This window comes from Cylas formicarius, unplaced genomic scaffold, assembly GCF_029955315.1.
Source record: "Cylas formicarius isolate icCylForm1 unplaced genomic scaffold, icCylForm1.1 PGA_scaffold_2__14_contigs__length_35257938, whole genome shotgun sequence".
NCBI classification, from domain to species: domain Eukaryota; kingdom Metazoa; phylum Arthropoda; class Insecta; order Coleoptera; family Brentidae; genus Cylas; species Cylas formicarius.
The window spans coordinates 33,220,195-33,235,499 of record NW_026844319.1 but is presented as its reverse complement, the minus strand read 5'-3'; the positions used below and the strand labels follow the sequence as shown (position 1 = coordinate 33,235,499).

Sequence of the window (15,305 nt, the reverse complement as noted above, 5' to 3'; positions counted from 1 at the left end):
AAGAACACACTAAATAATTTGTTCAGATAATAACCTAGTATTTATTTTGTTCTCGAAGCAACGTCCTTCGTGTATTGCCTCCTTAACAACGACCGGATAAAGAGAGTCCCGGAGTTTTAATTAAATATTTGATTGCGACTGTATGCGGGAAAGACCGTTGCCAAGGGCGACCCTTAAAAATTTGTACTTTTTTTTACGCGAGGCGTCCCCGAATAATAATAAAAGCGAGGAATTCCAACGCCGAAAATAAAAAAGAAAACAAGAGAATGATTAACGGAATGTCTAATAGTATAACATATAAAAATTAATGATACAATTGAAAAGAGATATGTGCAAAAGAGAGACTGATACTGAAAACAATTGGATCAAGAGAACATTTATATTAATATATTAATTTAAAATGTTGTATTTCAAAATTTAAAAAAAAAATCAACATTTTGTAGACAACAAGCATTGCAAAAGTGTTGCATACTATACTTTTTCTATGACCGTTAGTTTTTGGATACATTATCGCATACATATCGTATCGGTATTTAAGGGGTGGTGGGGGCGGGGTGCCCGCCGCGGGCGACGAAACACTTCGGCCACCAGATGGACCCGTTGTGCCCCCAGATCACGATGGAGGGCGTCCGGAATGTCGCCCCCCCTATAGAAGGTCAACAACTCCATTAGCCCAATACCGTGCTCTGAGTCCAGATCGATTAGGGCCGTTGACCTACGATTTGAAAAGTACACCTCTGAGTGCATTAAGAAATCATATAACTCTCGTCATGTCATTAATCGGATCTCAGGATAATGCCGCGTGATTCACTTATGCTCTCCACTTTCGGTCCTTGTTTAAGAGCACAGAATGCAGAGAACATTCAGTATTATTGTATACGATTTATCTGCGGTCAACCAATTAGTTACAAATCTAAACTGGCTTAATATGAGGTGCAGACGCAAATTGTATTGTGCATTAATATCACAGAATAATTTCATTTAAAAATTTACCTTGCCTTTATTAAAGACCTGGCTGAGTTTCACAGATATTCTTGTTTCTCTGTTGATGTATGTTTTTTTTTTACCTAGATATATGTATAATTGCTGCGTGATATGTATTGCTATTTATTTGGTTAGTGGAGGATCCACTCTTTATTTGTAAAGATAGAGATGAACTTCGCAAATTCAGATACTTCAGTCACTGACTTCAGTAATGTATTCTATTCGTAAATAATATTATTAATATAACTCAGTTATAATATTTATATTAAGAGATAACAAATTATAAGTTTTTAAAATTCCGCAAATCCTTTGTTATTGTTATTAGTTGACGTTGTTTTATACTTCAAACGAATACTCAAATTAATATCGGACAAAAGGCCCACTAATCCAAATATTATTAATTAATTAGTTAATTCGGCTGTAGTGGCAATTACGTTAATTAATTTCAGGTGTTTTCTCAAGCCGAAGTGTGGTTTAGTTTGGACGGGACGAGATACCAGCCAGATCCGGCGAGGGTCCCAATCCTCCCCGATAGGGCCAGAGAAAACGCAAGGAATATCACAATACGGTTGAAAGGGAGACCCGCGAGGTAAGAGGAATATTTCAACCGAATTAATTAATTTTCGTTTGCTGGAGTCTTAACGTTAAGGGACGTTTTCTTTTCAGGTTTATAAAGTTGCGGCTGTTTTTCGCGGACAAGTGGATCTTACTCAGCGAAATTTCCTTTGAATCGGGTAAGAATCATCCTAAAAATATGTTTTCAGCTACCCTGGTGTCGAGTAATTTTATTCGGGAATGATTTTTAACATACTTAACGTTTTTACAAACAGTGTTAACGTAACATTAACGTGTTTCTAAAAATCACTATGAATTTTAACTTTCACCAAGTATCGTCTGAAAACTTTGAATTCTTAAAGCGCCCTCTCCTAATTACTCCTTTTAAATGAAGTTTCACTTCCTCTTTTTAATGACTAACCATTTTCAACGTATATATTGAACAAATTCATTGATTTATAGTATCACCTTCTGCTTAAAAACAGATAAATTGAGGAACACCCTGTATAATCAGTAGAAGCAGTAAAAAAAAGCAATATCAAAGAGAAAATTTAATCCTTATGATACTTATACTTTATATCTTAAAATTATATATATATATATATATATATATATATATATATATATATATATATATATATATATATATATATATATATATATATATATATTCTCACGTATTGATTCACGGATGGAAAAATGTGATGACACTATATTCCGGGATATCATCCGTTCGCTCGTTGAACTCCGACTGGAATCCTGCAGACGTTTCGCCAAAATCTCACTTGGCATCTTCAATGCTCGCGCTCCGAAAGTTCGAAGTGTTTTCGGAGCGTGAGCATTGAAGATGCCAAGTGAGATTTTGGCGAAACGTCTGCAGGATTCCAGTCGGATGCAAGATTTGCAGGATTCCAGTCGGATGCAGGATTCCAGTCGGAGTTCAACGAGTGAACGGATGATATCCCGGAATATAGTGTCATCATATATATATATATATATATATATATATATATATATATATATATATATATATATATATATATATATATATATATATATATATATATATATATATATATATATATATATATATATGATGACACTATATTCCGGGATATCATCCGTTCGCTCGTTGAACTCCGACTGGAATCCTGCATCCGACTGGAATCCTGCAAATCTTGCATCCGACTGGAATCCTGCAGACGTTTCGCCAAAATCTCACTTGGCATCTTCAATGCTCGCGCTCCGAAAACACTTCGAACACGGAGCGCGAGCATTGAAGATGCCAAGTGAGATTTTGGCGAAACGTCTGCAGGATTCCAGTCGGATGCAAGATTTGCAGGATTCCAGTCGGATGCAGGATTCCAGTCGGAGTTCAACGAGCGAACGGATGATATCCCGGAATATAGTGTCATCACATTTTTCCATCCGTGAATCAATACGTGAGAATATATATATATATATATATATATATATATATATATATATATATATATATATATATATATATATATATATATATATATATATATATATAATGCTCTTACGGACATAATAACCGTGGACATCCTTGTGTTTTTGATGTGAATCTTTATTTTTCTGTATAATTAAGAGTATTTGAAATGTGAAAATATCTCTTTCCGGTATTCATTATCATCATTAAATTAGTTGGCTGATGTATAGATTTTCACCACTGACAATTATGAATAACTATCTCACCACATAAAAAATACACAAAGAAAAACAACATTTTGTTTCAAAATTAATTAAATCCCTTTTACTTAAACTTAACATATTTTAGATTATATTGTATTAGATCCAGTGTGGATCGACCACATCGTGATCTGTGGTTTCGTATCTATTTTGCTTTTTTATAACAAGGATTCAACATAATTAAAACTCGAACATTGTTCTGAGCCCAACTCGGCCGTGAATTCGGAAATTTTGCGAGAGGAATGCCGAGATTAATTTCTTCCCTTTTTCCGCACGAAATTCTCCAACTCTAAACTTCATTACGATGGATTTTACGAGATTTTTTACAATTTCCCTCCCCATTAACTAAATTCTAAGGAATTATGATTTCTCCGAGATGTAATAATGGTCTCATAATTTTTTAACCGTCCCGCTCGGTGATTCCAGAAAAGACATTAATCAACCAAAAAGGGGGAATTAATCCGCCAGTAGTCTGCAGTCGAATGTACCAAAACCAATAGCAGTGATATTGACATCGTCCAAGTATTATACTGTCGATAGTGTCTTTATTACTATTTTACCCCATTAACCAAATGTTCAAACGTAATTTGTGCTATATACCTCAAATTTAAATTAAAAAAAAACTGAAAATCTTGTGTGTTGTGTTTGGTTATTTTACAAAAAATGTTTTTGGAATATAAAACTGGGATAGCAAAATTTTTGTATTGTTTAGTTTAAGCAATAATTTGTTTTTTTTTAATGGCTGTGATGCGAATTTAAAATAAAATTATTGATAATTTTTATTTAAATTTTATTGCTATATATCCTTCTTAAATATTCAAATATTAAATATTACAAAATTTTTATTATTATACATTTCCAATTTCTATTTTTAATTACAAATAATCAAAGCACATTTTTTTAATGAACATGCAATAGACTCTTGTAACTATCGATTTCTATGGGGGTTCTGGAGGGACAATTTCAGAAGAGAATGACAAGAAAAATTTTCTCCCGGATCGCAAAAATTTAAAACTCCCCGAATGACGCCTGTATCGTCATATTTTATACTTTACGTGTCCCACGTGAGTTATAAATTAGATTTCGCTTGCTTTAATAGGTCCCAATTTTCTCCAACTTGTAAATTGCAACTAACTAACGAAAGTTGAAGTTCTCTGGTATCGAAGCAACCGACGAAGTTCGCAGGAATTAAATTGTGATTTAGTTAGTTCATTCCCCGTTTTTTACACCGGACTTTGTACATTATAAGTTAATGATTTCTTTTATATAAAAAATGTGCCTGTTTTTTGTTAACGGTTTTGCCCTTATTTTTTCTTCCGCACCCTCTAGACATCCACTTCTGGAGATAGGCCTCTTCCAGTGATTTCCATGCCAACCTTTGCTGTGCGGTTTGCATTCAGTTTTTCCCGGTATGTCATTGAATGTCATCTATCCATCTCGATTAAGGACGCCCCACACTTCTTTTAGTTCTCCTTGGACGCCACTGCATTAGTGTTTTGGTCCTTTTCAAATTGTTTCTAGCAACGTCACCTGAGACTCACTATCCGCCCTACAACGTCACAGACCCTTGTTCTTCTCCTTATCTCTTCGTTTCTGATCCTCTCTCTTGGGCTTACACCCAGCATTGCTCTCTCTATTGCTCTTTGACAGACTCGGAGTCGATTTGCACTGCCCACTGTAAGTGTCACAGTCTCGAGTCCGTATGTTGTTACTGGGAGGATACACATATTGTAGACCTTCTTTTTCAAATTCACTGGTATAGTCGGGTTGCGGAAGATATAGCTAAGTTTCCCGAATGCTATCCAGGTGAGATTGATTCTTCGGGTGGTCTCTGCTGTCTGATTTTCTTTCCCAATCTGGATGTTGTGTCCTAGATATATATATCCCTTGACATTTTCTAGCTCGCGATTTTCAATGGAGACCTTTATATTGTCAGGGCGCAGAAGTTTAGTTTTTTGGAGGTTAATTTTGAGACCTACAGCTTGGGAAGCATCTTTCAATTCTTGAATCATTGTTGTCAACTCATTTGTGTTGCTGCTGAAGAGAACGATGTCGTCCGCAAATCGTAAGTGGTTGAGGCGTTTTCCGTCTAAATCGATACCCTTCTCTTCCCATGGTAAACGTTTGAATATATCTTCCATAGCTAGGGTAAATAACTTAGGTGAGATTGTGTTACCTTGCCTAACGCCTCTTCTCACTGTAATCTTTCCGGTGATCCAGTCTTCATTGATTCTTACATGTAGGGTGGCAGTTTCGTAGATGTATTGTAGTAAGCGAGTATATCTCCAGTCTACGCGGACATTGTTCATCACTGCCCAGATTTCGATTGAATAAAACGCCATCTGGTAGTCTATAAAGGCCATGTGGAGTGGGACATTATATTCCGTACATTTCTCTATCAGCGTGCGTACTGTCTGGATATGATCGATGGTGTTGTAACCTTTTCTGAAACCGGCTTGCTCTATTGGTGGGTAGAAATAAAATTTTTGGCTCAGGCGGTTTGCGATGATTCTGGTTAACAGCTTATAAAAAATAGATAGCAGACTAATTGGCCTGTAATTTTCTATGTTCGTATTGTCGCCTTTTTTAAAAAGAATAACGACTTCTGCATTTTTCCAGGATTCTGGAATCCTACCTTCCTCGAGGCATTTATTCAGTAGGATTATGAGTGCTTTTTTGAGTGTCTCTCCGCCCATTTTAAGCATCTCGCTTGTGATTCGATCCTCTCCTGGTGCCTTACAGTTTTTGAGTTGTTTCAGAGCTGCTTCCATTTCGCCATTATCCATAAGTTCCAGTTCATCTGATCCTACGTTCATAATAGAGTTTGTCTTGTCATATCGATCTTGGTTTGGGTTTGCTATTGATTGGTTGTATAGGTTCCGATAGAAGTCCTCGACTGTTCTGATAATTTCATCCGTTTCAGTAACAACTTCTCCTCAGCTATTTCTCATTTTCTGGATGGTTAGTTTGCCTTTCGATTGTCTAGAACGAAGAACTCTCATGTTCCCGTTGTTTCTGATAGTCTCTTCGATCAGTTTTGTATTCTGCATCCTTTGATCTCTTCTGATTGCCTTCTTAACTCTTTTGTTGAGTTCTTTGTAGTTCTGTGAGCCTCTGTTGGTGTTTCTGCGTTCTTCTATAAGTTGTTCTGTTTCTAGGCTGAATCCCGAATTTTTGTGTTTTTTTAGTCCAATAACTTTCTTTACTGCTGTTCGAATACTGCTGGTAATTTTTGTCGAGAGTTCGTTTAATTCCAGTTGTCTTAACTCTTCTGTTGGTTGTTTCGCGTTTATGCATTGGTTGAACTCCTTCTCTTTCTGACTTAGCTCGCTTATTTCGGATCGAATATTTCTTTCTATTTTGCGTTTCCTTTCTAATCTAGTAAATATTTAGTAAAAATATATTAAACAAATATTAAACATTTTGCATATAATAGCGATTTCCAATTATATTTTTTCAAATATTTCGTAAACCCTGTATGATAGATGAAACCTGAAACTCCCTCGGCCCAGTTTACTATACTTTTGCATTTACCACCAATAATTTACAAAACAATAACATTTTTGCCCACAAAACGACATACCCTGTATATAATTAAAACAATGTTCGAAATAGAGGCAATAGCCCTGGATCTCCCATTTCTCCTGGTATATGAAGTTCTTCAATAGAGCAAATGGTTTTGGAAAAAATGCTTGTTTTCTGAAACCACGCGGTATGTAAAGGTCATTTGGATTCTTTCAAATACCGCGAACAGTGTATGTGACAGACGAAAACCGTAAATACAAAAGTTGTAGCTGTCGACGTGGCCTATAACACTCTTTAAACCAATTGGCCATATTTTTTACGAATTTTGTTTTACGACTTTAATAGCGAAAAAAATGATTTTAGATTTTTTTCTATAATTGAAAAATAATTTTGCCCATCAAAGAGTTTTTAAGAAATTTTGTTTTAACTGTAAGAAAAAAAACCATACTGTGCAAGCCTTGATTGCTCTACGGTTTAGATGTGGGTGTGGACTTTCACTTCTCTGCTAAATTTGAAGTCAATAGTTACAAATTTGAGACATCTACAACATTTTTGAATGTGGTAAAGAGTATACCGTACACCATGTGCAATATGTGAAAATCTAAAAAACACAAATTTTAGCAGTGCCTACGGACCATATGGACGCGTAAAAGAAAATGGCACCTGAAACATAGCCTTCTAGTTATGGTCAATTATCCATATAAGGGGAACCCAATTTTCAGTTTTTTGCAATTTGCCGGCGCACCCTGTACATTTTACAAAAATAATCAGGAATAAATTATTTTGGCCCGGATCTCGCACGTCTTCTGGTTCAAGAACCGTTTTTGAGAAAACAACTTTTTTTCGATACATTACGATTAATTAAATTTAATTAATTTAATTAATTTAATTAATTAATTAAATTTAATTAATTAAAAATTAATAACACTAATTGAGAGGTGGAAGAATTTGGTACAGCACATTATAAAAATTGAAGACATTTCTATACAAGACAACACACAGCCTATTATAATCAATCTCAATGACGGCTCTGATAATGAAGCAGAATAAGATTTTGACATTTTGAATAGAAATTTAATTATGTATAGAGACATTCCTATGAATTTATTGTATATATTTAACATCATTGTTTTTCCTTATTGTAATTTAATAAGATTATATCCACCTAAATAAACAAAAATCATATTATGTTCTTAATACCCACCGCACCAAAGTTTTATTGACGTCGACAGGTAACTTCCATAATTGCGAGCAAAAACCAGCAAGATGAAGATTGAGTCAGACCATACTCTATCATGCAAACATTAATATAAAACTATTTCAGGGCACCTCTGTTAGAATGAATAATGAGGCATTGATTATGATTTATTCATCCAAAACAAAATCCGTTGTATTTGATCATGGAGAAAAATGGCCATGTTGTGCTCGAAATCTTAATATCTCCTCTTTGTTTATTGTAGTATTATTGGAATTAATTGAACACTTGCACACCATTGAAAACAATAGTGGTTTGATACAAGAAAGAATTAAAAAAAACACTCGCAAAGTTAAAATATCTGGATGAAACACAACAGTACAGAGGACTGCAGACTACAAGCACGGAATAGGTGTTTTGTTTCCTTACATGAACGAGAGCGACAAAAATCATTATCTATAAAACAATGACAAGTTGTAATATATAGCTGCAAATCATGGACTTTGACGCCAACAAATGAACTAAAGTAGTGGGTGTTCGAAAGAGAAGTCCTAAGGAAAATCTAAGAAGTAATTTTTGATGAAGCAGCAATATAATATCTAATATCTCAAAAGTAAAAACAAATTAGTAAAGAGCTTCTGTCATATCTTGCATGTACGCTCTCAAAAAATTAATTACCTCGAAGATAATATTTAAGAGCTCCTACATTTTTCGTTCCAGCTCAAACTATTTGATTGATGATGCTACAAGTTGATTTAACTGTTTTGGCATTTTGTTATCACAAACTTGTTTACTGCTTCCTTTCTAAGAGCGAAAATGATATTCCTTGCCATTATCGGCTACAAACTAATACATCAAACGCAAATAAAAGTAACGGGACACATGCCGACGAAAATGGAATGCTTGATCACAATGAAGTTTTAAAACCTTTATAACGTAATAGCCCAATGGCGATACTAATACCGAAAGACGGGATGCCTTTATATTATGGCTTCCCGAGGGATCCGGACAAAAAATAAAAGAAAAAGGGAGACCGCCGAAAGGCGTATGCCAGAACTCGAGCATGATATTGTTTCCAGGTAAATATGCTTAAAGAATATCGGATCCAAAAAAAAAACCATCAGGGCAAAACCATATTGATGATTTGTCAGGATCAGATCCGTTCTCAATCAACTTAACATATTATGGCGCTTTTCTCTTTCGACGAAATATTTAAAGCCGAATAATAGGTGTCGAAGTAACTTTATTCAAAACTGTATAGACAGTAAATGTTGCTTGCGTCCATGAGCTGAATTTTTGAAGCAATCGCTTTTAACCATTACTTTTAGATATCTCGATTAACCCACTTCCGAGCGCCATCGCAAATCTTTAGAAACCGTATCGGCCAAGAATAAGATCCGCGTGTATCCATTAAGCGGCCAATGACTTGCTAAACTGGAGCCAACCGCCACCACAACGAGGTTAAATCTCTGCAATTATATCGCTTTACATAGCCAACAGCAGATTCGCGTCCTACAATATGCAAATTGGATTTGCAATTTTGATTTGATTCAAATTGTCTTGGTTATTTGAGCGACATAGTTTCCGAATTACCATCCCTCAAAGTTTCAGGCCGTTAAAACTCAATTTTAAATAGATAGTTCCGAGAACAAACACGCTATGCGCATAACTTCGGAGACTACGACAGTCATCTTTTCTTTTCGCGAAGAAATATATCGTGACGCAAAGAAAACACGTTTCTAACGGGTTTTAAACCTTCGATAATCCTCTCGACACTTTTTTACTCCTGCAGGAGGCTAAGCTCAGACAGCGATAGGGGTCTCCCCCTATCAAAAAATCCTCCGAGTGTTCTTGTCGGTGTAACCGTTGTGGGGCCATCATGGCGTACGGTATAAAACGTGCCTTGGTTTTTCGAACAAACATTTTTTTTTGCTCTTTGAGGATCGGCAGAAAGCCAGGGGTGGAATGGTAAATAGGAGCCGACAGTGTCGTAACGTAATAAACATTTTCGGGGTGTTGAACTGAGGTGCAGATTTTCACGAAATTATATATTCTGACATGACAATTGTTTCGACAACACCGTGTCTTTATCAAATGTAACGTAAAAATGACTATAAAACTTTAATTAATGTTAGAGAATTTAAGTTCAATAAAAGAGAGGTATTTAAATCTAATTGATCGATAAGCAATACATTTGAATGTTCATTTTGTTAATCTCCATGGCTTCCAATAAATTAACTTTTCTACTTTTTGTGGCTGTATGTAAAATATCAAAACTGTCGTCAAAAATGTGTTTTTCTGTGTTTAAGTGTGTAGCATAATTAGAATCTAGACTATTGTTTTTAAACGCTCTTTTATGTTCGTTAATGCGTTTCTTAAAGGATCTACCTGTTTGTCCAATATAAAGTTTAGGGCAAGATCCACATTTCGATCTGTAGACACCTGATTTTTGAGATTTTGGACATTTCGTTTTATTATTTTTAAAAAATTTTCCTTTTGTGTTGCTGGTTCTGAAAGCTATTTTTAAACCACATTTTGACAAATGTTTTGAATCTTTTCCGCTAGGGTATGTAATTGTTTTAAATTGTTCGTGTTCTGTATTATGTCTCGGATAAATAGAGTTTACTGTTGTCTAGATTTGTTTTTTATTTATAATTTTATCTATAATGGACGGATTGTAGCCGTTGTTCAGTGCAATTTGTTTAATGATATTAAGTTCTTTGTTGTAATTTTCTGTTGGGAGTGGCGTATTAAGGAGTCTGTATATAAAAGAGTAAAATGCAGCCATTTTGTGTGTATAAGGGTGGTTTGAGCTGTTATGTATGACTATGTCCGTTTGTGAAGGTTTATGGTAAATGTAAATATCTAATTTGTTTTGCGTTTTCGTAATAGTTAAGTCTAAAAAATTAATCAATTTATCTCGATAGTGAATTTTATACGATTATGTTATGAGTTAATGTAATTTAAAAAAGAATTCAATTGTCTGTCCCTTAAAACAAAGCAAGCAAAGACATCATCCACGTATCTCTACCACCATAGAAAATTTTACTTAAATAATGTTCTAGTATGATAGTTTCCAAATTATCCATACAAATCTCGGCTAACAAAATACTAAGTGGGTTTCCCACAATCAAACCTACCTTAGAGATGTAAATCTGTCCATTAAATTCAAAATAATTTTGGTCTAAAGATACTATTATCAATCTAATAAATCTTGTTTCACCAATGGGGTAACCTGCTTCCGAGTTAGAGTGAAATCTACTAAATCTACATCCATAGGTAGAATACTGCGAAATAAGTTTTGTACATCAAAAGACAATAGTGTTAGAATGTATTTTCATATCTTTAATTTTGTTGATTAATTCAAAAGATTTTTTTATTGCAAATTTTGGTTTAAAATCTGTATGGAACTTTAAAAAATTTACTAATTTTAAGAAGAATATAATTTCGGCGGTTGTGGATTCATGTTTATTAAAAAATATTTGCCTTTGTCACTAAGTAGTTAGTACTTACTTCCTTGACTTGTCTTTGATATAACTCGGTAGCATCGTGTTTGATACATTGAAAAAGTTCTGGTTTAAGAGATCGATAGCTATGACTATCTTCCTTTTAACTACAGTTGTAAATATTATGTTATTTTCAGAAGCTTTGTTTTTGATAGTTTTTACTAGTGAAATTTGAGAAATTTCTTTGAAAAATCAGGTGTCCACAGGTTGAAATGCGGATCTTGTCCTAAAATGTATATTAGACAAACAGGTAGATCCTTCAAGAACCGCATTAACAAACATAAAAGAGCGTTTAAAAACAATAGTCTAGATTCTAATAATGCTACACACTTAAACACAGAAAAACATATTTTTGACGACAATTTTGATAATTTACATACAGCCACAAAAAGTAGACAATTAATGCCTTTTACAAGACTTCTGGACTGCGTTGGTTTTTGCTTAGTCGAAATTGCTGACGTTTCGCCAATCATCCTGTTGGCAAAAACCGACGCAGGAGGAATCCAGAAGTTTTGTAAAAAGCATTACAGTAGCCTGTGGAAGTTTCTTTAAGAAAAAAAAAGTAGAAAATTAAATTTATTGGAAGCCATGGGATTAACAAAATGAGACATTCAAATGTATTACTTAACGATCAATTTGATCTGAACTTTTAGTTCTTATTTATTTTGAATTTCGGGGTAAATATAATATAATTATATTTCCTTTTGAAAGACTTTTTTTGACGGCCTTAAATTACGTCACACACGATACATTTTCTTGAGTATTCGCAAAACCCTCCGGTGCGCCAATGTAAAAGGCGAGCGAAACAAAGACGGGGCGATTTGAGCGTATTCGTTCTTGCCGAAAATGTTACTTGCAAATTCCCTCCTTGGGGAGATGTCGAGTAGCTGCGCTTTTACTTGCTCTTTGAGTATTATTTACCCTCCTTTTAATGACGAGTGCCGTGAAAGTTTCGAAATCTGTCGGCTGTTTTAAAGTCGTTGGCCACGGGATTATTACATTAAAATGACGGGGGGATTTGAACCAAAAATAAGTAACCCGGAGAGCCGTTATTTGGCAACGTGGATCTGTGCCAAGTTTTAAGTGGAATGTCGGAAAAATAAGGTTCGGATGCTGGTAGCCAATTATTCCGTGTTTTTTTCAGTTGAAAAGATTCAAAATTTGGTGTAAAAGGCGACTTTTTGTTGGGCACCCACGCTATTTGCTTCAATATAAGGGTTATTAAATGTTCCTTGAGCTATCAAGAATTTCCAAAGTGTAAACGACGTGTAATAAATAAAAGCTGTGTAAAATATACAAGGACATTTAACGATAGAGTAGAGTTCATTATCTTATTGATTTTAAAAGTAATGAGAAATGGTCAATACAAAAGTGGTTAAGAAGATTAGGATGCACATAAAAGGCAAAAGTCGAAATTTACACAAGTACAACTATAATAAAATAATCGGTATCACAGGGTGGTTCAAAAAAGCGCTACAAATAACCCAGATATTTTTTTGGATAGAACGCTATATTTCTAATTTAGGTTTGAATATTTTATTTTTTCTAGAAAAATACTAGTTTTCATATTTGCAAAAAAAAAAGATATTTGCTTTTGATAATGTAGGGTGTTCGAAACAAACTAATACATTTAAAACATTTTAAAACACCATATGTATTATTATTATTTTCTAAAAGATCTTACAAAAACCTACAACTTGCATTAAGTGCCAACGGGACCCTGTTAATACTAAAAAAACAATACGCGATAGAACTTTGTTGTAGCCGTAGATAAAGCAACAGACAGTTTTTAGTAATTTTGATGAAAATGACGATCCAATTTTAAATTCACAGAAAAAGTAGTAGTATATTATGCAACAAGTGTAGGTAACATCCCGGAAATGTCCGAACTGGCTCGGATTCGTCGGATCAGAAACTCAGGTGGTAAAGTGACGGTGTATAAATAGTTATTTTGCAGAAGGAAGTAGAAAAATAATATTGAATAGCGGATGTTTCCGGGATATTTTTTTTGGATATTTTACCGCACGACTTGAATTTTGGTTTTGGTTGATCATGGTTGTTTTGCAAAAATGTACCGAAAAACTAATGGTGGTAGAAAAAGTATAGTATGCATCACGTTTGGTAAACTTTTTAAGTCACTGATTTATTAAAGATTTGCTCCTCTGCGCTCCACTCGTGCCAAATAAACTCATGACTCAACGCACTTGTTGCATGATATACTATTATTTTTAGTTTAGTAGTACTGATTGTTATGACGATGAACTGCACTATTATTGCGAAAAGTAGCTTCATCGGAAAACATTATTTTAGGCAAAAAATTTGGATCGACCTGTATCGCTTCATTTCTAAGGGTGCAGGCGTTTATCCTTTGTTCAAAATAACGTTATGCAAGTTCCATTAAACTGTCAACTGTCAACAAAGTATATTTAACACAGTTTCTGCCTCACCCAGTATATAAATCCTATCAGTTTAGTTTGCTTTAGGAGAATCCAAACTTAGTTTTTTTTTTTTAATTTACTTACTTGCTTACTCAGTTGCAAAAATTTGAAAATGTGATTTTGTCATGACCAACTAATGTTATAACAATAGTCTGAGAAGAAAGAACGGTAAATATTACGTACTTAATAAAAGTTGTAGGTTTTGGTAATGTAATAATGAACTTTAGTGTAACGTGGACTCACCATGCGTATGTGCTGGTTTCATGAACCACATTTTTCCAAATACATTTCTTATAAAAGATTCACTATCTGCTTATTAAATTCTGTAATTAATTAAATAATAAACTTCAAAATGTTTGTGTTGGAAGCGAGTTTCCATAGCAGTAAATCGGAATACATCAGACCTGCGCATGTAATAAGAAGTGTGATAAAGGCTTTAAAAGAAGAAACTATAAAAACGATTTCAAAACTGTAAAATTAAAAAAGAAATTATGTTTCAGAGCTGAACTGAGAAGGTAGGTTCAGCTGGTGAAGTAATTTTCTTATCTCGAAATATTTCAAGAAGGACGGTGGATGGTGAAGTTAGCGACTCATACTACTAATGTTTTAATATGAAGAATATGAAGAATGTTTTTACGCTTACATTTAGATTCAGCTACGAAGAAGCTAACCATATGATTGACGAAACCTCAGCAAGTTGCATTTGGAGAACTGACGCAGGAGAAATCCAGAGGATTTGAAAATAGTATAATAGTATGATGAGAAATAAGTATACTTCGTAATAACGAAGAAGTGTTTGGATCGAAATCAATAATTATCACTTTGAAATTTTATTCGAAATAAATATGTTGGAGTGGTAGGGAAGGAACCAAGTAAAGAACAATCCAAAATAATAATTAATTGTCCAATATAATTCATCTTATTATTGAAAATAATTTTTCGCCTCTCGTGTTTAAGAAGGCATGTTTTGTGGGGAATTTTAAATTGAAATTTGTATAAATTTATACTGATATAAGTTAAGTATTAATCCATACGTCAAACTCCTTAGCCTTACTAAACCTTCTCTTTCCGTTATCAAAAACTTCGTTTCTGATGTAAAACTTCATCTCCCTTAATATTCAAGAATCCTATCCCCCACCCGATTTTTTAAAAAAATTTCACACTGTAGAAATAACTTTCTTTAAGTTTCCCCGTCGCCCTCGTCTCGGCATAAGAAGAAATTTATGAAAAGTGCTAATAAATTAAAGACCCGGACCGTCTAGAACCCTCGTTAGCAAAAGCGGGGCGAGAGAGAAGCTTAAATTACTTGTACTCGCACCTGAGCACTTGTTATAAACCTCGTAAGTTAGATTTTATATCGAGAACGAACGTCACCTACCTAATCCAGTC

At 34.3% G+C, this 15,305-nt stretch overlaps 1 protein-coding gene across 1 annotated transcript in view; it reads left to right on the top strand.

Annotated features, from left to right (window-relative positions):
* The window catches only part of LOC132697889 (discoidin domain-containing receptor tyrosine kinase B-like), a gene marked incomplete in the record, with an annotated part of 461,835 nt that overhangs the window by 383,114 nt on the left and 63,416 nt on the right, over nt 1–15,305 (top strand). Inside the window, 2 exon segments of the mRNA XM_060663630.1 lie at nt 1,434–1,573; nt 1,651–1,718. Of these exon segments, the coding sequence (XP_060519613.1) occupies nt 1,434–1,573; nt 1,651–1,718 (208 nt within the window).